This window comes from Fringilla coelebs (assembly GCF_963513975.1).
Source record: "Fringilla coelebs genome assembly, chromosome: Z".
NCBI lineage: Eukaryota > Metazoa > Chordata > Aves > Passeriformes > Fringillidae > Fringilla > Fringilla coelebs.
Genome location: NC_140031.1, coordinates 24377747 through 24404549, shown reverse-complemented (window position 1 = coordinate 24404549; position 26803 = coordinate 24377747). Strand labels below are relative to the sequence as shown.

At 39.5% G+C, this 26803-nt stretch overlaps 1 protein-coding gene across 1 annotated transcript in view; it reads left to right on the top strand.

The window, feature by feature from the left end:
• The window catches only part of IQGAP2 (IQ motif containing GTPase activating protein 2), a 123122-nt gene that overhangs the window by 92893 nt on the left and 3426 nt on the right, over positions 1–26803 (top strand). The window contains exons 14-33 of the mRNA XM_084225876.1: positions 1759–1849; positions 5726–5887; positions 7055–7197; positions 8152–8322; positions 10989–11072; positions 11776–11847; positions 12011–12080; positions 12387–12595; positions 13274–13423; positions 14197–14360; positions 14995–15219; positions 15826–15966; positions 16301–16385; positions 17828–18060; positions 20134–20266; positions 21695–21797; positions 22660–22801; positions 24493–24580; positions 25467–25679; positions 26473–26633. Of these exons, the coding sequence (XP_084082002.1) occupies positions 1759–1849; positions 5726–5887; positions 7055–7197; positions 8152–8322; positions 10989–11072; positions 11776–11847; positions 12011–12080; positions 12387–12595; positions 13274–13423; positions 14197–14360; positions 14995–15219; positions 15826–15966; positions 16301–16385; positions 17828–18060; positions 20134–20266; positions 21695–21797; positions 22660–22801; positions 24493–24580; positions 25467–25679; positions 26473–26633 (2840 nt within the window). The remainder of the gene's footprint in view (positions 1–1758; positions 1850–5725; positions 5888–7054; positions 7198–8151; positions 8323–10988; positions 11073–11775; positions 11848–12010; positions 12081–12386; positions 12596–13273; positions 13424–14196; positions 14361–14994; positions 15220–15825; positions 15967–16300; positions 16386–17827; positions 18061–20133; positions 20267–21694; positions 21798–22659; positions 22802–24492; positions 24581–25466; positions 25680–26472; positions 26634–26803) is intronic.

Genomic DNA, 26803 nt, shown 5'->3' with positions numbered 1-26803 from the left:
TGTTTAGTAAATCCTCAAGGGTCTCGTTCAGAGACCAAAATGTCACGTGTCTGAACTCTGTACCCTTTTCCAGAGAAAAGCCAGGCTTGCGGAAGAGTGTGATGATCTCAGTTTAGCAAGACAGGCCAAGACAGAAAGAAGCCACACATACAAAAATGCCTTAGGAAAGCTGCATTCTGCTTTACTTTTTGCCTCCCTGCCCACTGTTAGTTGTCTGGCTCCTTCAATCCACCTACTTCCTCTCCTCCTCCACAGAGCCTCTAAAACCTTTCCTGCAGCCTAAAACCTTTCCCCTATTTTCATTTGCTGCTTTGTTGATCCCTTCCTTATCCCTTCCTTTTACTCTGCCTGGCTTTTTTCTTTTTTTTTTTTTTTCCTCTTTTTTTTCCCTTCAATGCCAAACAGCAACAGCTTGTTTCAGCAAGCAAAGTTAGCCCAAGCCTTGGTCTAGCTTCCAGGCTAGTTGTGAGGCTGTACTTGGCTCCAGAGCAGTATTTGTGTCTGCTCTTGTATTTAATGTGTAAAAGCTGGATACCAGATTAGGAACTCTCAATGCTTTTCTCAAAATTCAGTGGCAGTTTGGGGATTTATTAAACATTCTCTCAAATGCTAACTCTCACTTGGTAGAAAAATAAGCAGTATGTGTGCACTGTCCTGTGATTGTCTGACACCTCTTCATGTTATGTATGTATTCTGCTGCCTTGTTTACATATATGATGCAAGCTGAAGAGCATGTCTTCAGTGGTTTTTTACCCTGTTTTCTCTTTGTAGTTTCTCTGGATATCAGATTTATTAGATCTTTGGCCTGAGGTTCAGCGCTTAACCAGGGATACTCATTGCAAAGCTGCTTCTTTGTCGACACTGTTTTAGTTTGAATGTGTTTCTAGCTGGCTTTTTTCCCTGAAATATTTGTGTGTATATTTTCCTAGATCTCTCTTAATCGATACATTCCAGCTTCTCTCATCATTAGACTGTTACAGGCCTGACACTCCTATTTCCTCTTTAGCACGAATTTCCCACCCACCTACTGGATTGGATTTTAAATATTACTTTAACCCTGTTTTATCTGCGGAAGTGCTGGTATCACCAGTGAACCTGGGCAGTAGGGCTGGTTAGTGGGGATGTTGATCCCACTCTGCTACCCCTTCTATTTTAAATTTGGTTTAATGTCATGTACTTTAGGCCTGAAAGAAGAGCGGTATCTGTTCTGCTGCTTAATTACAGAAATGTTTGCATGAGCTAAGTCATCATTACTAAAGCTGAGCCGTCCTTCTATGAGAGTATTCACTGTTATTTTCTAATGTAACGTGTATTTAGATATACACAAGGATCCTTTCCAAATAAGGGATTTTGAAAGAAAGCCAACTTCCTGCAGTCTTCTCCTATTCTCTCCTACTATCACAGTGCTTCCTGGTAACGTGTGGTTTTATGTGACTCAGACTACTTTGCCTACATATCATGGAAATAAAAATGTTTCAATTTTTATTGATCTTTAGTAGAATGATTTTTATGCCGGCAGTATCAGCAAATTCTGTTCTTCTAGACATCAAAACTTTCAGAGATTTGTATCTGAACAGGATCTTTTTCAAGTCAGTAAATAGAACATGAATGTGTTTCATTGATGATTTTAAACAGTCAAATCCTTTTTTGTGTTCTTGAGCTTTGCAAAGCAGAGATTGTATATTGGACCTGTATCACTGTATTGAGATAACTCCTATTATTCAGTTTTTTCAAGGCTTTTTACTGTCCTTTTCCCAGGAATCTCAAGATGAATCAGCGCTTCTGTGGCTGGATGAAATACAAAGAGGAATCAATGACAGCAATAGCAACATAAAAGAAGCAGCAGCCTGTAAGCATTAACCTGCATCTCCACTGCTCTTGTTTTTCTTGGTCTTGGGAAAATGAAATTGGTAATTTATATTTTCCACTTCAGGAAAGGTGCAAGCCCTTTAAATACTTGAAAAGAAATGAATGTGTGTTCTTTGTCATGCTAAGACTGAGATGACTTAAAACTACAGGAGTGGTGTTAGTTCTATCTAAAGTGGTAATCTTTAAGGTGTGGCTAATAATTCAATGGATTTGGTTATACAGGTTTACATCATGACCAATCTTTCTAATGTCAGTGTATCTTCATGTAGCTCCTGAAATATATGAATGAGAACAGATATGCTATTCAGGAGCTTGTTTTGCTATATTTAAGATTTAAATCTTTATGCATATTTTAAGGGCAAATTTTTATGTTTACAACTTTGCTTATACATATTTCTTTATATTGTCTTTTATGGATTGCTGACAAACAAAAATCAGGAACATAAAAACTTTTAAAGCAGTGTACAAGGAATGCTAGCTCTTTTTGAAAAGTATATGCTCTTCCAATCTGTAAGGAAGAGGAAATCTGCAGGAAAAATGCTGAGGCTTAATCTGCCAGAGACCTGTGTACTGAATGCACTCAACACTTTTGTCAAAGCTTTGATTGAAGATAAGGATTTTAGAAAAAAATATTCATAACACATACTAAACTTTGGCAAGCAATGTAGAAGCAAGCACCACTGGGTTTATGGGGCACGCTGGAGAGCACGGTGATGTGCCTGCCTGTTCCAGCCCAGCACAGACAAGGCACTGGGTATTGGTCAGCCTTCTGCCTCACTTGGCTTTGGGTGAGTCAGTGCTGCCTTCTGTTGCACCTTGGGAGCTGTGAATGCAAGTGCTGAGGTCGGTGCATTCCTGCCGCGCTGTGCTCAGCCATCCCAGCGCTGCGAGCCCACAGGCACGTCAGGAGTTACTGCTTGGGAAGTTGTGGGTGGGCACTACAAATAGCTCTCCCTGCTACAGGAACATTGCATTTTGTGTTACTACAACTTGGGAAATTATTTACACAGCGAATATCGTCTTCTCGTAAGAAGGCAGATACACTGAGGATAGGGGAAGTATTTCTGTAGGTCACATATCCATAGAAAGCACTGGGCTTGTGTTTTCTGAGGCACACACATTGTCTCAACCAAGCTCTTGTGCTGAGGAGTGCTGATACCTTCTTTTGTGGAAAAACCTGCTTCCCATGAATGCCACCCAGAGCCATGAGGAAACATGAGCACAGAGAAGGGAAGGAAACACATAGCTTATAAACAGATTTGAGTTAAACCTAAAGAGCAATTTAAAAATGCCCTCATTAGTGTTCACTGGTGTAAAAGCATTAAGAATATGTATGACAGCATAATTCGTACAGCAATACCATACAATGTTGCTAATTGTAAATCACTGGTCTATCCACTACCTAGTTGTTGTACTAAAATCTTTTCTTATCATGTGTGTTGGTAGCAAATGCACAGCTTTTCACAATCAAGGATGCTCAGTGGAACTGTTTTAGCATTTCACTTTTAGGAAAAAAACCCTAATTTTTTGTACTCTGCCCTGTGGGTTGAAAAGAAGCACTGTCAGCACAGCACATTCTTAAAGATCTCTAAAATTTTGCAGCTAAAACCTGAGATTTAACATTTCCCCATGGCACAGAACCTGATACTTCCTACAACCAACACATCCTGTCTCAGGAAGTTTGCATGTTGTGTTCACGTAGTCTAAACTTAAAGTTCAGCTTGATCACAACTTGGAAAGGAACTTTTATTTGATCTATCACCCAGGCACTATTTTTGAAAGGCAAACAACTCCAAAACTTTCACAAGGTAGTTAAAGATATATTTCTTCAGTTTAAAATGTGGTTTTGAGATTCATGCAGTAATGGCAATAAAATAAGTAGTAAAATAAGAGAAGATATACTGGCAGTGGTACTGAAACAGTTTTGATCACTTCCAAACTAACTTTTATGCCTTATATAAATACTAAATGGTACACTATTAAAATTTTGAAAAGCTTTTACAGTTGTCCCTGTCAGTAAAAGACTTCTTCTACCTTTATTTAGGAAAAAGTGTTCAGTAAGTGCTGGTGCACTTCCTAACTCATTGTTCTGTATTTTGTATCACCTTGCTTAACTTCTTTAATGAGTTCTACCATTGTACTCCTTATCTAAGTGGAGGACAAAAAGAGATCAGCCAAATATCAGCTGCACAGCCTTCAGGAGTAGATTTGAACACTGACTGCAGTCTTGCACAGGAAGAGTCTGTCAAAGCAGGAAGTCTGTGTGTCCTGAGAGAGTCCAAGTTATAGGAAAAAGCTGATCTTTGGCCTTGCTGAGAGTTCAGGCTTATCACACCAGACAACTGTGGCTCTGTATATCACAGCTGTTTAAAAGGGAGGATGGGTGTGGAAAAAAGCCCTTTGCAGTGTTGATTTGGGACTGGCATCCTAACTGCTAGAGAAGCAGACTGGAGCTGACAGTTTTCTGGAAGTTGGGGATGGCTCACCCCCAGTTATCTTATGATTTTTCAGGGTCCAAATAGCCTTTCCTGTTGAGCAACAGCCACAATATTAATTGTTAGCACTTAAAATGGAAGGAATAATTTCTGTTGAGTTTTTTCCCTGATAAACACCTCTCTTATCTTTTCCTTCAAAAATACAAGCATAATTAATTAAAAGATGAGGAAAAGCCAGATGGCAGCGGACCTACATAAATGAATCTTAGCTTAAGTTGTGTTTTCTTTTGTCTTTGTAAAAATATCTTCCACCACCCTTAACTGCATGTTGAAAAGGAGGAAGGAAAGCATTTAAATACTGCTGAGCAGAGTTGATGGGGCACATGGGACTGTGTATGAGTCTGGGGCCAGCAGCAGCCAGCTGTAATGTGTGGCTTCCCAGTTTTTTCTGCTTCCTTGCTGCTGAGGCCCAATGCCTGGATATCCCAGTGCCACAGCAAGGGTAGAAAGACATTTCCAGTACATGTGTGTGCTGGGCAGAGGTCTGTTTCAAAGCACAGAATGGGTGTTCTAGCTCTATTCTCTTGGTCCTCTGTGCACGGATCTTGAGTTTAGATGTGAAGGAACACCTTTAAAGACCAGAGCAGTGATTTTTAAAGCAGCCTAAACATCTAGTGGGTAAGATACTTTTGAAGTGGCATGTACTTCCACGTGTATGCTGCCAGGTGTTCTGGAATCTGTTCCCTCAGTGATGGTGGGATCTGTGCAAGGAAGCCCTGAATCAGAGAGTGGGTAATGCCAAATAGCATCAAAGTCTCCACATCCTTCACAGCATCACTTCTCAGGGTGCTTTTATATGCCCTGAAAGCAAAAGCTGCATCTCTGGCAAGTTGAAGGCCATGAATTAACTTTAAACAAGTCCCTGAGGAGGCGAGGTCAAGAAGGGGTTGCTTTACAATGCTGAGTAGGCTGCTGCAAGAATTTACTCAAGGCAATCAGTTTTAATTCTCATTTTGTACAGTAGAAGGGAATGTTAATGTTTACAGCTTGTAACCAAATTACTTCACGTACCTCTAGAAGGCTCCCAAGGCATCAGTGGATGATGGCCTGTCTGTTAGGGCAGGCTGAGTGGGTACTTGCCATCCCCAGCCCTGCCCTGCTGCCACCTGGCACGTGCCCTCAGACAGCTCCCAGCTGTGCTGTGGCTGCATCCAAGCCTGGGTGGAACAGACACTTTCCACCTAACACACTTGTCCTTACAAGCATGAAGGGAGCTGAAAATGGGTAAAGCACTGCTGTGTATGCCATGTTGTCCATGTGTGCCAGTGTTAGAAGTCCATTTTAAAAGTTTCTGGAGGCTAGAGTTATGGGTACATAGAGTATAAGACACTTAATTTTTCTATGTTATTATTTGACCCTAGTGGCTGTTGGAATATCAATGATTAACAAGAGCTTGGAAAAAGGTGATTCACAGCCAATCCTGATGATACTACAGTCAAGGTTTGGATTACGAGTCATTCCTGAATGTGCTGAAGCCTACTTCAGGAAGCTCTCTGAAGCCAAGAACATGAAAACTACAGAAGGTAAAACACTTCCTAAACAGGACGGTTCCACATGTCCATATCACTGAGGCAACCAGAAAACTAGAACAAGAAGTTTCTGCAAATTGAGGGAGACAGCTGCTGCTTTAAAATCTTTTGACAGATGTTATACTTTTTCAAGTGCATTTTATATGACATTGTACTGTTGCACACATAATGCAGACCACAGTACAGGCTCAGAAGCAAGTCTGGTGATTTCCAGAGCTTAGCAGAGACTTCCTAGAATCTCAAACCTGCCTCTGAGTGAATTTAGGGCAGTTCCTCTGAGCTCAATTGATTAGTCCATTCTCTCAGAAAACTCTATTACTTGCTGACAATTTTTTTCACATTAGCAGATGCAGAGGTGCGCACAGCAGTCTTGCTGTCAAAGACCAAGCCAGTATCTGACAGTGTTCCCAGACCAGTTATGGTCCCTGTGCATTGCCAGAGCAGCATTTACTAGCAAAAGCTGGGGCTAGAATCTGTTCTTAGCAGATGATGGGATGTTTTGTCATGCTAGAGCTGCAAAAGCTGGTAATAGCTAACAGCAGCCAAGGTTAGCTAATGGTTACAAAAAAAGTTACTGTCAGTGTAGTAGCCGTTCTTACAGCAGATGGGCAAGTTTCACTTTGCAACATGAGTATTTTTAAGGCCTTACCAGTTTTACCTTGGGGCCTTTTGTCCATGAGGAAATGAGGTTTTTCCTGCTTGTCAGGATGCAGACAAAGCAACAAGCAAGAAAATGATGTGGATATAGGAAATGTCATCTGTGAGGCAAGAGTCAGTAAGTTCAGAATGTGGGCAGAAGACAAGAAAAATATTTTTTATAAACACAGTCTGTTTCACTTATGAGTGATGATGTAAGAAGAGGACAGACTGTTCCAGGAGCACTAACTTGACATGTTAGGGTCTGGAGGGGCTAGCAGAGGATCTGTACCAACCTCGTAGCTGTTTCATTCACCTTATCACCAGTTTGCTCTAGAGGAATTACCCTCATCCACCTAGCAGGGTATTCTGAAAATCCTTACTACAACAAGGCCCAAGATATATAGAGTTTTTGTGTGTCAAGGGCTTCACAGCAAGTACAGGGAGGGGAAATGAGTAGGGAGAGCTGTAATTTATCAGTGAAACAGGACACAAATGTGCACTAATGGTATGAACTGCTTTTAGATTCTAGTGAAAGTCCATGGATTAAACTTGTAATGAAAGCCATGTATGATTACTATTACAATGTGGAAACAGAGGAAGGTACCTGTGTTGCCCCCAGAGGAGTTGTACCAAAAACTTCATGGTTAACTGGTGAAGAAATCCAGGTAGGTGGTAAAACATTGTTTTTTATTGCAAAAGCAACATAAACATTTGAGAGAGCGTGAGACATGAAATTATGAAGAGGCTGTGGTGGGTGAAACTGAAGGTCACTTTATCTGACAAGGGCAGCAACTTAAGTCTAAGCAGACAGTGATAGGCGGCACAGTCTCCTGTCTAGTGTCTGACAATGATTTAAGGATTTCCTTACTGGAAATTACAGCATTTCTTTTAATGACTATCAGCACACACCAATGGAGAAAAGTCTGATTGCTTCCATATCCTTTTATAGGACTTTGCATTGACCTATTACAAATAATTTTAACATGTATTTGTGAGCAGGTGGAGCCACCATTTTCTGTTTAAATCTAATCCTCTGACAGCATTCCTGTGTGTCCAGATTTAAGAGGATGACTGTGCTATTTTGGCTCCCTCACTGTAGAGGTTTTGCACTAGTGTGAAATAGAACAAAGCAGATCACACAAGCCTCTGAGTAATTTGTTCTTCTATATTCTGATGCAGCACACCTAGGTTACACGCTTACTCCTCTTCACAAAGAACTCGAGTCAGTGTAAGTCCTTCTGAAATTCTGAATGCAGCAGTTCTCTAATGTCCTCAACAGAGAGCTTGCTGCTTCAGTTAGTATTTCTACATGTCTGAGTCATACAAGACACTTGCAAGTGTTGGGAAAGCAGAACCCTGCTAATGTATAAAAGCATACCCTCTTAAAATAGCATACCCTCTTGAATAAGTGAAGCTTGAAAGCTGTTCAGTTACCCATCATGTAGGGCTCAGCAGTAACAACGCAGCTCTTCCTTCTTTCTTCTTACTGATTAAAATGTAGGGGTGAATCAGAGGGACTTGGATGGGGTGAACATAAACTGCGGAGATGGAGAGAACATAGTGCAAGTTCCAGGACGGTTTTGTCTTTTAAATGACCTTTTTCCATCATCTCTTAACAGAACATTGCTGGGCAAGTTACAGCAGATTACAATCGAGAGCAGCTGTGGCTTGCTAATGAAAATCTGATTGTTGGGCTGCAAGCCCGAGCAAGGGGATTCTTAGTCAGAAAAAACTATCAGGAGAGAAAAGCCTATCTTCAAAATCAGGAACCATCTGCCATCAAAATACAGGTACTGTTCTAGAACAAGAAGGTACTGTGGCTTGGGCTGCTTTTTGCATGTAACAGGTGACATGACTGATTACTACCACTGATAAAATTCTCAAATAGGTATGTCTCCCTGTTTTCAGCAGCAGCAGTTTGAAATTCTAAATCTACAAATATATGTGCTTTCTCATAACAAATATCCAATTTTAAAAGAATCAATTGTATCCACCTCCAGTGAAAGTTACTTGGGAAAAGCTCATTAATGCATAGCCCTGGCTTTGTTCTGACATGCTCAGATTTTTTGTGGTGTGCCTAACTATGCACAGTACAAGACCAGAAGGTATTTGTTAAGTATCGAAGCAAAAATTCCTTGGCAAAGCATGACTTAAGAAATACATTCCTTACTAGACTATCCCTAGTTGGAAGTGGTTTGTTCTGCTCCATGAAGTCATAGCTGGACAGGGAGGGGCAGCTGCCCTGGTGTTCTTTGGCAGTATTTCTTGGATGTTTCCAGTGTGTTGAACTCTAAAAGGAAATGTTCTGTTGAGGGTGCAAACACTGGCAGAGGCATGCACACTGGTTTTAAATGGTGAAATTTCCAGCTCCTATTAGGAGCAATTTATTCCGCCACCCACTCACCAAAAAAAAAAAAACCAAAAAAAAAGAAAAGGAAAAATACACAAGAGAATTTTTAAAATCTACAGTAACTATGTTTAACAATTAATTATGACAAATATCTTTACCTCTAGTAGTTGTTATTGGGATTGACTTTTCATTTTCCAGCATGGTGTCTGAGACCAATAAAGAATTGCACTTTGAGAAATTCAAAGTCTGTGCGAACAGGTTCAAAATATGGAGAAATGTAGGTAGATAAAGTTGTTCTCTGTTTGCTTTCTATTGGCATTAAAGTAAAAATGACTTGTGGAAAGACAACAAATAGAGAACAAGACTGGTGTCACTGGCTGATAGAGATGACAGGCAAAAGCAGCAGTAAAAGTATCTGTTATCCCTGTCACTGTGTTCCAAGTGTTTGTTTCTGAGCTAGCAGAGTCAACTGAAGGAATTAACTTGGAAAAGAGGCCAGGGCAAGAACAATGTGGGTCCAGATAGGTAAGGGACAATTTCTGGATGCAAGTGAGTGACAAAATGGGTAGGGCTTGTAGGGACCACAGCAGGTCATCTGGTCCAAAGCAACTTTTTGAGCAGCATTATCCCAGAGCACATGGCACAGGCTTGATCCACATGGTTCTGGAATATCCCCAAAGGCTCCACAACTTCTTTGGTCAATCTGTTCCAGTACGTGGTCACCTGTAAAGAAGTTCTTCCCCCATACTCAGGTGGAACTTATTGTGCATCAGTGTCTGCCCATTGCCTCCCTTCAGATTATTGAAGAGATTGATGAGGTCCCCTCTCAGTCATCTCTTCTTCAGGCTGAACAGGCCCAGCTCCCTCTGCCTTTCCTTGTAAGAGAAATGCTCCAGACCCCTCATCATCTTTTTAGAGTCCACTGAACCCACCTGAACCCAGGAGCTCCCTGCCTCTCATGTCCTGAGGAGCCCAGAACTGGACACAGCACTCCAGCTGAGGCCTCAGCAGGGCTGAATAGAGGGGCAGGATCACCTCCCTCCAGCTGCTGGCAATGCTCTCCCTAATGCCCCCAGGGTACCATTGGCCTCCTTGGCCACCAGGACACGCTGCTGGCTCATGGACAGCTTCTTGTCCACCAGGACCCCAGGTCCCTCTCCACAGAGCTGCTCCCCAGTGGGTCAGGCCCAGCCCGTGCTGGTGCCTGGGGTTGTTCCTCCCCAGGTGCAGGACCCTACACTTGCCCTTGCTGAATTTCAGATGGTTCTTTGTCCATCTCTCCAACCTGCTGAGGTCCTTCTGAAGGGCTGCACTCCAGGGTATCAACCACTCTGCCCAGCTTTGTGCCCTCTGAATTTGCTGAGGAGGCATCTGCCCCTTCATCCAAGTCATGGATGAAGTTAAACAGTTCAGCATTGAACACCACTAGGGGTGACAGTAGAGGGACACCACTAGGGACAGGCCTCCAACTAGACCCTGTGGCACTGATTGTAACATTCTGTTCAGCCAGTTCTTGATCCACTTCACTGTCCACTCATCCAGCCCACATTCCTGAGTTTGTCTATGAGGATGTTGTTAGGAGACAGTGTTGAAATCCCTGCTGACATCAAGTAGACAATATCCACTGCTCTCCCCTCATCCTTACACGCTTACTTTACAAACCCATGGTGACTATTCCTAATCATCATCTTGTTATCCACATGGACAGAGATGGTCCCCAGATTGAGGCACTCAGTTTCTGTTCCAGGGATGGGAAATGAGACTAAGTAATGGGCAAGAGCTGGAAGTCACTTGTGGGATGTAGCCAGTAACTGGGATGCTAAGGATGTGGGTGTACTGGTGATAAGAGTAAGGATGAATTCAGGAGTGTGAAGGAAATATCACTGGACAATAAAGTGTGCTGAGATTGGTCAAAATTAACATGACATGTATGAGGGCACCTTGAAAAATAGAGGCAAGCTTACTTACACCTTAGTTATCTCTTCATCACAATGTCAGACTGTTTTCTCAAAGATAAACTCTGTTAAGTATTTTAGTGTGTTACATAGATTTAATAAACATTAGTTGGTTACTAGGGATAATGGTCTTCTGCCTTCTCTAAAATAGGCTTTCTGGAAAGGATTCAAACAAAGGAAAAGCTATGTTGACAGATTAAAGGTGCTTCAAGGCAACGTTGCTGCTATTGTTAAGGTAAGAACACCCAATGTGTTTTGGAGGCCAAGCATGCTATATCCCTTGACATAGTTCATCACCACCTGGGAATCAGAGACTAGGAGCTCAGGCTGGAGGTTTTCCAGAAATTTGCATGGCATTCAAAGTTGTTTAACTGATAGGTTAAGCAAATTGCTTATTGAAAGCTCTGCGTTTGACTTTCAACAGGCTTTGCAGAACTTGAGGGGCTCTTGAAAGATATTTCCTTACATCTCCCTTTCCATCACTAAACTAGAAAACATTTGGGATGACAGTGTATTATTTCCTTTAAAGCTGTCAAATCTCTCTCTCTGAAAAGTGCTTACTTTTCTGAGATGGTAATGGGACTGTTAAATCACTATTGGATTGTATATCACAGATGGAATATTGTGACAGGATGTCCAGTTTTTGACGGGACTGGTTTAGAATTGAGACCTGAAACCTGAAGATATAAATTATTTCCAAAGATAATGTTACACACAGGTGGTAGAAACTGGAACTCAGCTTGATATAGTGGCCTGGTGGGAGCCCCTTTTTCTGGTCACTGGCCAGTATGAGCCTGGTGGCACAGTCCTCTGTGGCCCTGAGCACACAAGAACAGCATGCCTGCAGAAGCAGACATTAAAAAGTAAACTTAAACACACACACACAAAAGTTTGTGCAGTGTCCCTTAACTTTTTTAAAAAAATTATTTAATTTTCAGATTCAGTCATGGGTCAAAATGTGGCTAGCAAGGAGAGCTTACAGGAACCGCCTACAATACTTCAAGGATCATGTAAGTAATTTTTTATCCATTTCGAAGATAAAGCATTGCAGCATGGTAGTACAACTGCAGGAGCAGTTTTGGGTAACAGGAAAGAGGGTGCAAGTTTTGCAGTATGCTTCTGAGCAGAAGTCTGTCACAACTAATTATTTTGCCTAATCTTGATCCCTTTCAGAATGACCAAATTGTGAAAATACAAGCATTTCTTAGAGCAAACAAGGCGAGGGAGGACTACAGAACACTAAGTAAGTAGTAACATAGGGATGTTGTATATTTGAAGGCAAGTATGTTATTGTGTTGACTCAGGGTGTTTTTTTAAGTTTCACATGAGATTTCTCAGTCTCTTATTTAACTTCAAAAGCAGGTGCAAGTGTTTGCAACACAATTGTTCTACAGCTGAAACTATTTTGCATAGCTGTACTTTTATAGTATGACAAAAATATTGCCAACTGGCATAAACTTTGAATTTTCTGCATAGTGATCAGTTTCCTGAGGGCTTTAGGGATGTTCAGTATTGCGTCAACTAACAAGCAATTTTTCTTCAACTGTAGTTGGTGCTGAAAATCCACCCTTGACTGTTCTGCGCAAATTTGCCTACCTCTTGGACCAAAGTGACTTAGACTTTCAAGAAGAACTGGAAGTAACAAGGTTAAGGGAAGAAGTGGTTACAAAAATTCGATCCAATCAACAGCTGGAGAAGGATTTGAACTTAATGGACATAAAGATTGGATTGCTGGTGAAAAACAGAATCACTCTTCAGGTCAGCAGGCTCTGTTCGTGCTCCCTTGGTAGCATGCACTGAGCATGTGGGAGGAACTCAGGGTTGCACAATCACCGATGAGGCTGGAAGGGATCTCTGGAGGTCATCTGCTCCAAGCCTGCACAAGCAGGGACAGCCAGAACAGATTTCCCAGGACCGTGTCCAGATGGCTGATTATCTCCAACAATCTGAGCAGCCTGGACTAGTGCTCAGTCACCCTCCATTAGTCAAAATACTCCTGGTAAATTAAGCCCTATCTTTGCACATTTCTGCCTTGTCCTAGATGTTGTTCTGTTGTCCTGAGATGTACATCACTGTGTTTTGCCATTTGTGGACAACAGTAATTACTTGGCAGATTTAAAATCTTTTGCATCTTTTCTGTGTTAGAATAGACTTCTGATCATATTGTAAACTTCTGAACAGCTTGTCCAATTCTAATTAATCATGAATTAGTCTGTGTAGGAGTTCAGGCCTGACACAATCATTGTTAGTAAGCCATACTGGTGAAAGATGAAGATGTTAAAAAACTGGGTAGTGAGTAGTGCAGCAAAATTTACAAAATTTCTAATTAAGGCACTTGGAGTAATACCACATTTAGCACGGTTGGGAAAATGTTCGTTTTTCTAATCTGCCTGTTTTGTGAATATATAATCCAGAGTTTTGATCATCTTTCTGCAGGATGTGGTACTGCACAGTAAAAAACTTAACAAAAAGAGCAAAAGTCAACTGGAAGAGATGGTTATGGTTGACAAACAGGGCATCAAAGGTTTGAGTAAGGAGAGAAGAAAAAAACTGGAGGCTTATCAACACTTATTCTACCTTCTACAGGTAAATTTTAATGCAAAAATTAACATGGCAGCAATTTTTTGAAGAAAAATTAGAAATATATTGTACTATTATTTTTTTAAATGCTTGTATTAGTGATTATGAAAATATTTCCAAATAACATGCAGACTGCAATAGACACTACAGTCAATTTCTAATACTTCCTGTAACTGAGAAAATCCTTGTTCTTTTTAAAGTGTGCAGCAAATATGGCTGGTTTTTGCTTGAGCATACTTCAGTCTGTACAGAACGTTCTGTCTGAAGAGAAATGTTTACCTCCATGTAGTCCATGTAAATTACTGTCACTGTGCCATACATTTCATGTGGTACAAGGGAAGTGGTCTGCAATGCAGTTCATAGGACATGGTGTATCTGTTCTTGTGCTTTTTTTGTCTGACCTCACTGACACTTTTCTAGAAGAATTTTAGATTTTCCCAGGGCAGACGCCCTTCAAAGTAGACATGTAGTATGCAAAGTTTTCTTGGTAGATAGCTATTGTCATATGGTAAATTCTAATTGTCAACTAAGACATAGACTAGATGAAGACATGTACTATCCAGAGACTGCAAATAAAATCCTTAATGGAGCTTCTCACTGATTGTGCAGCATTCTGTGTTTCTTACATACTAGGATTTGGAGAAAAGTAAAACACTCATGGAAAAGTGGCATATATTTGAGTCAACATTTAGGTGTGAACAAATGTTGAGAGCTGCCCTCCAAGTTGGGGGAGTTTGTCCTGGACAACCATATGCAAGTCATTTTTTTTTGCTTTGTAGACTAATCCCACGTATCTGGCAAAGCTGATTTTCCAGATGCCACAAAACAAATCAACAAAGTTTATGGACACAGTCATCTTCACTCTATACAACTATGCCTCCAATCAACGGGAAGAATACCTGCTTCTCAAACTCTTCAAAACTGCTCTAGAAGAGGAGATAGCGTATGTACAAGCACAGAAAGTGTTCAGCTAGTTTGTGTTTTAGACAGTTCAATGAATGCTTCATGCTTAAAGGAAGCTGGTGGTTAATCTTTAAACTACCATAAAATTACATACATAATTTTATTACAAGAGAACTTTGTTTTCTGGGTGTCACTCTTAAACTCAAGTGATTGCTGATTCAAGAAAAAAAAGAATCTTTCTATGGCAGACTATATTCCTCTATGAAAAAATGGCTTGTAAAAAGATGCTAGGGCTTCTTGGTTTGTGCTTGAGTATGTAAGGGTAGAGAAAACATTATCTTTCTTCATATGTTCTGTAAGTGAAGATTGGTGGCTTATCCTGAAGGAATGAAATGTTATTTTATGCCCTTAATGGATACTGGCTGAACAGGTGTTTGGGTCTGAATCAGGTATAAATTAGCTGCCATGGACTATGCTATGTTCCAGGACATTACCGTAACACATGCAGAATTCAGACAGTAGTCTCTATATACCAGCTTATTTTATATAAAAGCCTTAAGAAATAGGCTACATAAAGAGGTTCCAGCATAGAAATAGAGTAGTTTTAAAAGTATGGGTTTCAAAAACATGGATTACTGCACACATAAATCGGAACTCTTCTGTCCCTGATACAGCTCTAAGGTAGACCAGATTCAGGACATCGTTACTGGAAACCCCACTGTCATCAAGATGGTTGTCAGCTTCAATCGAGGTGCTCGTGGACAGAACACTCTGCGCCAGCTCCTGGCCCCGGTGGTGAAGGAAATCATGGAGGACAAGTCTCTCATAATCAACACTAGTCCTGTGGATGTTTACAAAGCATGGGTAAACCAGCTAGAAATGCAGACTGGTGAGGCCAGGTGAGTGAGGAAGCTGGACATATCGTACCATACACATGAAGAATCCCTCAGTTCTGCTCTCCTGTTCTTTCTCTGACAAATTGTCCTGTACTTGTACCCGTGCACCCCTTCTCAATCTTCCTCCAGCAGAGAGATTTTGGGGAGAGATGCTTGGCAAACAGGTGCTTTAACTTGTTCTGAAAAATGAAAGGATCATTTTTATTGTCATGACCTTCCAAAGTCAATTACTTAATCTTTGTAAATGTAATAGATTATGCCATGGAACAACTTAGTCTTTTTCTCAAGTTTTCTACTAACAGCATGTTAGTAGTGTCCCAGGCTTTTGATGAGCTGTGCTTGGATAGGGATGTGGAGATGCACGCTTTATATTTGTATTCTGCTTTTTTTACTAAAGGAAAGTACATGATAACATGTGCACTTCCAACTAAGCAAATTTCTGACCTCCAAAAAAAAGGAAGCCAAAGCATCTAAGACTTTTAGTAACAAAACCCAGCTTCAGTTGTATTTGTCAGACTTTTGTTCACTGATGCACCTTATGAAGAAAAAAAATTATTTTATTCTGAAATGTATTTAACCTGGTTTCATGTTTATTTTTTTGCTTTGCAGCAAACTGCCGTACGATGTGACCACAGAACAAGCACTGACACATGCAGAAGTGGTGAATAAACTGGAATCATCTATTCAGAGTTTGCGGGCAGTTACTGACAAAGTTCTCACATCCATATTCTCTTCTCTCAATATGATGCCGTAAGTGCTGTGTTACACTCGCCAAGCGGCAGTTCATGTGCAGGTCACTTGGACCTCTGTGATGGAGATCCTTTCAAATCCTTTCCATGCTCTTAAAGGCTTGTGATACTCAATGAGTGGCCCAGCAGAGGGAGTGGTTTCTCTGCCTCTGCCCTGCTTTAGCAGCCTGGCTCTCCCTGCACTTGAAACGTTTTGTGTTTTCCATTATCAATTCATTCTAGTGTTTCAAGGGAGTGGGCACAGAGCCAGTAACTTAAGCTGAACTAGAATGATTGCTTTCTGTTTCATCTAAGTCTTTTCCAATTTTTTGCCTTTTCATCTGTTCTACATGTAGTTATGGAATGAGATACATAGCCAAAGTTCTGAAGAGCTCACTCCATGAGAAATTCCCGGATGCAACTGAAGATGAACTATTAAAGGTAGACTCCTAGGGCACACTGCCAGCAGCCTTTTTTTTTTACTGACAAAGAGGATTTTTATTGACACTAAATAGTCTAAGGAACTGGGAAAGTAGCATTTATTGAAGGAATTTGGCACTTCTTATTGAGTTGCAAAGGGGCTAAGGAAGGGGAGCAAGGAATTCTGTTGCCACAATCTTAAGTATGTTAATCTGGGTGCTCAGCAATTCTTATGGAAGAGGGTGCTCAACCTGTTCTGGATAGTAACTGTAGTGACAAGGCTGGAGTTTATCTGAATCAATCATCCTGGGGCTTGTATTGGTAGTGAGGTCCCTGTCATCACCAGGGATCATCCATCCTTTCACTGAAGAACACTGTAGTCCTCCTCTTTTTTTTCTCCCCTATCTAAAGCTGTTAACATGTCAAGAAATTGTAATTTAAATCCAATGAGGAAGGTTTCTAAAAGAAAAGTTTGAGTAGATTATACTACACTTGGATTACATTACACTTAAGATGCTTGCAAAAGTTGTAGCAATGGCTTTTGTACAGACTGAAAAATAAGGTGTGAGTGTAAGTATGATACTGACACAGTGGCTGCTGTTACCCTACCACAGCCATGGTCTCTCTTCAGAGGACTTAAGGGAATTGCTCCATAAGCCTTCTAAAGAGCTGAGAGACTGACAACCCTGTCAAATTAGGACTATTTTGCACTTCAATAAATACCCTTTTATCAGGTTTTAATTACATGGTTCAAAAAGTACAAGGTTTTCATTTTAGCCAAACTTCTCTATTCTTCACAGTCCATCGCTCCACAATACAGATTAAAAAAATTACTCAACACATTAAAAAACTTAGATAGCAAATGGAGCACCCACTTGAAAGCCTTTAAATGTGTAAGCTGGAAGTTCTGCAGGTGCATGCATATAAGCTAAAGCAAATTGCAGAAAGCAAAGTCCTGCCTGTTTCTGAGACCAGGTATTCTTTGAAGTTGTCATCTTCAGAAGATGCTGCAGCATTGTTACAGAAACTGCAGTTTGGGAAATCTATATTTCTAGGGCTGCATTGCAGTCCAGTCCCTTTGAGAAGTAATGGGTCCCCTTATCAACGAGTGCATTAAATGCTGCCAGTATCTGCAGCACTTCAAAGAATGAGCCTCGGGAGCAGAACCTCGGAAAGTTTAGAAGAGTTGTGTTTGTGCTTAACTCCATGCCTTGCATTAGCTGAACTACAGCCAGTATCAAATTGAAATGTGATTGTAAAAGTCCATAACTGATGTTCAGAGAGGTGTTGTAGGAGAAGTATCACGTAAGAGGTTCTTCCATAGGCAATATGTGTCCTAAGGATTTTTGTAGCACCAGTTCCTATGGTCTAATTTAGAAGTAGAGATGATTGGTCATGTTCTGTAAGGTGTCATTCCTGTATGCAAAGGGAAGATCTCTTAACTTTTTTCTCTGTTTCTTTAGATTGTTGGCAACCTTCTGTACTATCGCTACATGAACCCTGCCATAGTTGCTCCTGATGGCTTTGATATCATTGATATAACAGCTGGGGGGCAGATACACCCTGACCAGAGGAGGAACCTAGGCTCTGTGGCAAAAGTCCTCCAGCATGCGGCTTCTAACAAGCTCTTTGAAGGAGAAAGCGAACATCTGTCATCTATGAACACTTACCTCTCTCAGACCTACCAGAAGTTCAGGTATGCACAGCCCTTGCAAATACCTACAGAGTAAGAGTTTTCCTCTAGGATGAGTAAGGGAGGTGGACTCCTTGTTGATAGGAATTTCCTGTTCAAAATGTTAAAAATGTTGAGCGGTATGGCAAAGAGAAATGCTCAGTGGCAAGGAAGCTGGAGCAGGAGTAGCAGGTTGTATTTTAGCTTGTGCATTAATTTGAGATCATTTCTGCTGCCTTGCTTGCAGTTCCTTACTGCACCCACAGATTGAGAACAGACTGTGGTAACTCATTATCCAGAAGAATCTATGTCTGCTTTTATTTGGGAAGACATCTGAATGTATTTTCTGAAAAATACATTTGTCAGGACAAAGTTGTAGGGTTTGTTTTTATTCTCTCATCTTTGCTGACAGATTCTATACAGATATCATTCTTTTATTTTGCCATCATAGGAAATTGCATGTTTTCTTACATTCTGGGACACAAGTTCTTTGGGGTTATTGCCCATTCATTGCCATTACTTTGTGGTATTGTTGAGTTTTGCAATAAACTTGCACGCAGAGTTTCTGTCTTTAGCGTCTGCCCTTTGTGAAAGCAAATGAAAGTGAAAGCACTGTTCATATAATGGGTTTCCTTGAGAGATGTCAACCATGGACACAGAGAATTCAACTTAGTAATTTTAATGAAATATTTAGGGGCATGACATAAACATGAAGAAGCTATAAGGTAGAAACTGTAACAGTTAGAATAAGAAATGCTGATAAAAGAGCACTGCTCTAGTCAGCCCTTGATTGCTACAAAAGGAAGACTCCCTCTCCTAATTAAGCTAGCTTAAATATCTGTATGCCTATGCTCTGTACTTTAACTAAGCCCTTCTTAGACAGCAACATTGGCTGCCCTTAGCTGCCTGTTCCCCTTTGGAATAATATTAGCCAATGTTAGCTATGCTCAAAGCTATTAAGCCTGCCTAGATGTTTTACTCTGCACTCATGTACTTGTGCAGAAATTTGTCCACACCCTTCCTAAGCCTTTGAGATCATCTGCCTTCACAACTCCTCCTGTAGCAATATTTAGAAGTTTGCTACCTGTTGGTTAAAATTAAAATTTTCCTGCAGTTTCATTGCATACCCTATTGTCCATTATTTTTTAGACTGGTCAATGAATTCTGCACATATCTCGTGCAATACCGCTGTGATTTTTTATAACTTGATGTGTAGTCTCCAGCTTTTCCTCTCCAAAGCGAAGAATCTCAGCCCATTTTCTTTTTTCTTTTTAATTATTCTTTTCGATACTTCAAAGGTGCTGTGCACCTGAAACACATATTGTCTTCAACACCACAGGGCTGGCACAATGTGGCTCCTGGAGCAAATCTATAGGCATCATCCAAAACCCTGTTTTTCCCAGCTGCCACATTTCAGGTCTTTTCACTAAAGAAAACAACGTGGTTTCTACAAGAGGACCCTGCTGGTTCTCGGTTGTGTGTGCAGATCCCTGAAGAAGTCAGTAGCTTGGAGAGACCACCAGTTAGCATTTTGGGAAGCAGGTCTCAGTACTCCATGTGCATGCTAGTCATATTGAAGTAACACTTCAACACTACAACACATTCTGCATTTTTTTCCTCTCAGGGTTCTTATATTTACAAACAATACTACATTTTCCCTCATTCTGAGCGCCTCATTTCCTGCCTAACAGCAATATAAACATTTGTGGGACAAATGGGAGTTTTGTGCATCTATTTCAATCAATTCCTCCTCAGCACGCCTCATACCACTAATTGCTGTCATAAAATAACAGGGAAATCCTTTTATAATTTCTAAGCCATTAAATAGGTATTTCCCTAGGTCCTTAAAATTTACCTTGTTTAATAGGTAGGGGAAAAAACCCAAGCCCTTTAAAACAGTCCTCCACCAGTTACCCAGGAAAGAGAAGACTTCATCACTTGTACTGACGTGTTGCCTCCTTGAAACTTTGAGGGTAGATTGCAGGTTATGAGAGAAACATAATGCATGTCAAACACTTGACTGTAGCTCTTTTTTACAGGCTAAATAAAGTGAATTTATAAGGGATGAATATTGAAGTCTTTCTCATTTTCTCTTAGGAATTTTTTTCAAGCAGCATGTGATGTTCCTGAACCAGAGGAGAAATTCAATATTGATGAATACTCTGATATGGTGACTCTCAGCAAGCCTGTCATATATATTTCCATTGAAGAAATTATCAATACCCATTCAGTAAGTCAATCAAAACAGACTAGTCAATGGACTATAGCATACAGATTATCAAATATTTGCAGCTAACATTCTCTGGGAAAAGCTTAGTTTTCATTTTTATTTTTGAAGCAATTTCCTCATTTCATCTCTAAAATGTTCTGAAGCTGAATATTAGATTTTTTTTTTCCCTAGGAAAAATGCAAATGATGCTTTCATGCAAAAGCATCATCTTGAATAATAATTAGTATGTAACACTTTCTGATGAGGAGAAAGAACAATTATGTTCCAGTCTCATGTGACATTTTAACTTTAAAACAATTTTCTGTCTTGGGTAAGAAAGTGAAAGCAGTTTGAAAGAAAACCTTTGGGAATAGAAATTAACAGAAATTGTATATTGTGGCTCTGGCATTCTGTCATGTGACTTGTTGGAAGCAGATGAAAACATCAGTTTTAGAAAAATTGACGCTGTGGTATCATTCCTATTCTTACTGTGGGTAAAGAGCAGAATAACTGCAGTCTGAAGCATGACTTAACAGGGTGTAAGTTAAATGTTTACCACATGTTCCTCCTAAAACTGGGATACTACTATCTGTTTCCTGGCTTGCAATATGTTCACTGTGTGTCCCCCCACCCAAGTCAAAAAAAAACCCACAACAACATTCCCCCATTAAAAAAAAAATCCCACAAACACCACAAAGAATCTCTCTGAAATACTGCCAGATACACTATGGAAAAAGGAGAACACCCAACTCATAGTAGGCCACTCTATAACTTAGTTTTTTTCAAGTGAAAACTAATAAGCTAATCTGCTAAACAAAAGCTTCCTGGTTTGCTTTGTGCCTGTTCTTTTAATTTTTGAAGCAACAGACCCATGCCTGCAGGTAATGACCAGAAGTTATACGTGAACATCAGTCTTTTCAGTGAGTCTAGTGACTGGCATAACAGGTGTATTAGGTGGTGCAGTGGGTATGGCAGAGCTGGTTCCACGCTTAGAAAATAACAGTGAAAGGTATCACTGATACTGTTGTAAACTACTGGAATGGATATACAGAAAAGAGGTGTCTTTCTGTGGATCACCAACACTGTCTTTATTCCTTTGGCTGTTAAGGATGCAGCACCAAAACGCTCTGCTTGGGATTATCATGCTTTATTCTGTGACAATTAGGACTTTGTTAGTCTTAATTGCAAATCTTCTGCCCAGCCATGATATCTAGCACTCCAGAGACTATAGCTGCTGGAGAAGCAAGACAAGCTGTTTTACAGCAAGGGCAACCCTAAACTCTAGCCCAGAATCCTGGAGGCTTCCTGGCCTTGGGAAGGTCCTCCATAATCCTGATCATGCTAGGTCTGTGTTTCTCAACATTTCATTAGTTTACAGACTTAGTTTTGAGTTTAAAGATACCAGGAAAGCTTTTTCTGGATGATGATTTCACTTACATTTGTTTATAGCTCCTTTTGGAACACCAGGATGCCATTGCCCCTGAGACTAATGACCTGCTGAATGAATTGCTGGAAGGTCTGGGACCTGTTCCTGATGTAGAATCTTTCCTTGGTATGCTGTTTTTTGTCTTTATGAGTGACTTCATTTTACGGGCAGAATTCAACAGAGGCTTGATTTAAATACTATTGTGTCTCTCAGAGTAACAGCTTCTGCTTCTCTGTTAACTACAGAATTATTTTCCAAACACTTACTGTAACAGTGAACCTTATATTTGAACCTTTTTCTTAAATGTAATGCTCACTCTAAAACTTAATGTGTGATTCAAAATCCAAACATTACTAATATTTTGAATGATCCAGTTGTGCAGATAAGAAACAAGTGATTTTTGTTAACAATCTGGTCTTAAGATTTGCTAGAGTTGGGTAGAAACGTAGAAAAAGTATACAGAGAATTCTAAAATCAACCGTTTTTTCTTTTGATACTTAATTATCCAAATAAAAATTATGCAGATTTCTTAGAAAATAACGCATCTGACTGCTACTTAATTTGCATGTACTGCAGAAAACAGTTTAGAAAGTAGCTAGGAGTCATGGATAACACCAACATTCAAGTGAATAGCCTATTAACATAGCTGCTACTCTTGTGTTTCTTCATTATCACTTCGTGTTAGAATAAAGGATGTTACATTGCATTATTCTTTGAGAAGACAACATCAAAGTCTTTCGCACATCAGGAGCCTGAAAAGCAAGGATTGGTGTGATTTCCAAAATATTGCAGCTGGGCTTATAAATAACTAAGTTGTTTTGATCAATGTCCAAAAAAAGACTGCTGCTAAGTGGAAGGAGGTGGAGGCACTGTATAATAAGCTTAATATTTCTGATTGTTTACAGTGATTCATCTAGGTATTTGTTTGCTTCATGTACTGAATCATGGGAAAATTGGAAAACTTGGAGTAAAATATGTTTCCTTTTAGGGGAAGGAGCTGTTGATCCCAATGACCCCAACAGGGAAAGCACACTGAATCAACTTGCAAAAACAGAGATTTCACTGTCTCTAACAAGCAAATATGAGTTACGAGAAGGTGAAGATCAGGATCTCAAAAGTTTGATGATAAAGTAAGTTTTGGTCAAACGTGTATATTCTGACAATGCTTATTGTTTTTGTTTTTAAATATTGCTTTTTAAATATTTACCCTGCCTAAGTACATTTCTGAGGTGCTGAGTGCATTCAGTTTTCAAAAGACAGTTTCAGTGCTACTCAAACTTTTACAAAAATCAGAATAACTATCACTTTTCCCAGAAAAAGAAATATATTGCCATCTGTGTTTTGGAGCATGGCTGCATCATTATCTAGGGAATGTTTTTTCAAGAAGCTGTAAAAGCACTCTACTTCAAAATGCCACAGCTTTGGGAAAGCAGAGATGAAAAGCAGTCTACACTTATAAGGGTCAGACAGTATTACCATGTCCTTTCTTTCCACTTTCCTGATATGCTGTCATCAGCCATTTGAAAAGAATGCAACTGTCACTTCAGCAAGAATAGCACATGCTGCATGCTTTTATCCAGGAGAGAAAATTGTGTTTATTCTGTCTTGGGAACAAATTTAAAAATGGCTGCAGGGATACTCTGGAATACAGGATACTTTATAGTAAAAATTACTTATATAACAGCACTTTGTTTCACAATATTGGCACCCATCTTTTAACGTTATTTCAAGCTATCCAGAAAAAGGATTGGCCTACTTAAGATCCTAGTACAATCTGAGAAAGGAGGAGAACAGAATGCTGCTCTCTTCTATTACTGTGCTTATTTGTACCCCATGTGTGTGAAGGCAAAAATTCACATTAAAAATTTCACATTAAAATGGAAAGACGGCACCAAAAACTAGGAGGGCAGACATTGGCTGTAATTAAAATCTGATCTATTAAGCTGTTTGGGTTTTTTAAATCAGAAATAAGTATTCTGGATTTGTTCAATGGTGTGATGTTTTACTTCTGAAGAAGCAACTGTACCTAGGTAGACTATCACTTTAAACTTTTAGGCTTTATCGTGGAAATTTTGACAATATTTAGACATTTTCCTTGGAAACTTAAGCTGCATCTTTAATTTTCTGTTACTTGTTAAGAATAATGAGCTATTTCAGTAATCCTGTCCTCTAAATGAATAGAATTCTGTAGCAGGATGTTCTTGGAAGTATTATGAACGAAAAGGCAGCAGGAATGAGATAAATTCTTACCAAGAAAAGAACTGGTCAACATATCAGGGTGTAGCAGCTTCCCTTTTTTAGCAAGGAAATGCTTCTTGTCTGTTGCTGCTAGAGAAATATCTGTCCTTAAGCGGTTTGCATAAATGCGCTGCATCAAATGAAAAATTCCATCAAAATTTAGCAGTTCTGAGTGCATTTCCACTGTATTCAGTAAATATGACCCTCAATGGAATGATGAGGGGCTCAGGCTTTTCAAATGTTACATTTCTGTCTGCTGTTTTGTCATGATCACAATTAAAATCCATATGTGAATTGTTGCTTGTATTTTATTAACAGTAACTGTTTAAATGTGCTAGTTGGTTATTTGTTTTCTAAAATAAATGGAGGGAAGCTTACATGTATTTCTCTATTCAGACTGTGTAGAAACCAGGCACTCAATGCTGTTGAAGGAAGCTGTGAAACATAAAAAGCTAGAAAGAAAGAAAATTTTATCAATAATCCATAATTAGAGGGGAGTTTACTAGTTTTATGGTCAAGAAATGACATGTACAAGTGATACAGTGATAACCCCTTTGTAATATCTACATATCCTTTTCAAAAGGACCAAAAGACTCATTGTGGACGTGATACGAACACAACCAGGGGATACACTCTTAGAAATATTAGAAACACCAGCCACTGCACAACAGGTAAGTGTTATACTGTGCCTGAATAGGGAAGAAAGTATTTTATTATAGCTATTTGAAGGCCTTAACAGAGTTCTGATAGTTTTCTCCATCACATTATAACAATGAAATTGTTTATTGATGGTTTTAGACTATTCAGATTTAGAGTCTTCAAAATATGAGGCTTGTATAGTTGGGGTTTTTTTACTGTATAATTGAAAAAAATTTCAGAGGAAAACAAAATATAAGTCTTGCTGTGAGCTAGACTAGAATAGAATATATTTTCTTGCTGTATTGGAGTCACTAGAATGTGACTATAATATTTTTTTCTTTACTTTTTTTTGTAAACATGGTCTTTTCTCTTCTATCTTATAACACAACAAATAGCCGGAGGTGAATCTTTCTACTCTTTTTTTTTCCCCCCATTAAATTCAGTATTGTAACTCAACTTGCCTGACCCTTTAGTTTATTTACTTAATCTATACAAGCAAACCTCAGGGAACTACTGCTATCCTTAGTACGGGAATTGAGTGGGAAGAGCTCACAGTTGAAGTCTTTCCCATAGACAATGACACACAAAACTGCAGAACCTCAGTGTGTGCATATGTAGGAAACACCTGTGAGATCTGGACAGTCTTCCCACAACTTGGGGAAGTCATTGAGCCTGGGTGAATTAGACATTTTGATTAATTCAAATGTGTGTCTCGGTGTTGTCACTACCTACCTAAGGTATGTCCAAAGGCATAGTAAATGGGGTACTTTGAGACCAAGTGGTAATAGGACATAAAGATTGCACCCCGATTCTTGAAAATCTCCTATTCAAAGTACTTGGGAATTCAATGTACTTGAACTCTTAACAGTTATCAAAATATGGAAAGTAACTGTTTTGGATTATTTTTTCCCCCCCCAGGAATCTGAGAATTTGAAGCTTGTAGAAAAACGTGCCATCTTAGATTCCAAAACTCCAGAGAAAATGAAGCACAATCAGTCTACTTTTGAAGATGGGCAGCTACCAATAGAACAAAAGAAAAGGAAAATTCAGAGAAATCTCCGGACATTGGAACAAGCAGGACTAGTGTCTTCGGCAACTAAGTACCAAGAAATTATAAATGAGATTGCTAAGGTAAACTGAGTGTTTCCCTGTATATCAATCCATTCCAATTGGAGAAGTAAAACACATTTTTCAGGGCATGCTACCCAAAACTATTGAAGTATTCACATATGAAGCAAATTGTTTTCGTTCCCTGACAAAATAAGTGAAGGACAGTACACTCCTGAATAACTGCCTGAAATGAATGATATAAAACTGCAACCTTTGTTATCCGAATCTGGTATTGAATTTGATGGTGATGATGATTTAACTCCTTCTCTGTAATGTTTCAATATAACTTTGTATATTTTAACAGTAATTGGAATTGCTCAGTGGTATTTCAATTAAGAATGGCTGTGGTCTTCGTGGGGTTTCAAAAGTCTTAAATCCCCATGAAATATTATCTGATTGGTATTAACACTGATCTGCTGTGGTTAGGCAGGACACAAGAATAGTGGGCCAATGTGGTGCCCATCCTGATGCTGATAAAGCACAGGGACTGTTCTCAACAAACCCTATTCCACATCCACAACTGGCAATAAGAACCTTAGTATATTCAACTACCCTTAGCACGACAATGACATTTTTCCTATGAGTTCTGGGTCTGTTAGGCCCTGTAGAGCACAGCAAAGTTCAACACCACTTCTCTATATGAGTAGCAATGTGATTGCCATGTGAACAAACTGTAGTACTCCCTACAGGTACTATTCTTGTAAGAACTAACAAGATAATTTTGTGCTTTCTCTCAGTATTGAAGTCAGATTTCGTAATTACAAATTGAAATGGTAATGGCTTTTTAAAATTTCAAATTAATAAATTTCTTTAGGATATCCGGAATCAAAGAAGATACAGACATCATCGAAAAGCTGAACTGGTGAAACTCCAGCAAACTTTGAATGCACTTAACTCCAAGACAGCATTTTATGAGGAACAAATTAATTATTACAACACCTATATAAAAACTTGCTTAGATAACTTAACAAGAAAGTGAGTTGAATCTTTCTTTCTTTCTTTTAATGTGTCTTTTAGTGTGTTTTTTCAAGAGGGAGAGCAGGTGTTAATCTGTAGTTTAAAGTTTTGATTCCAACAGCTTGACAATCTACAAAAGGTCCATGAGAGTTGTTAACTGTGTCAGCATCTGGATATTAAAGTCTTGC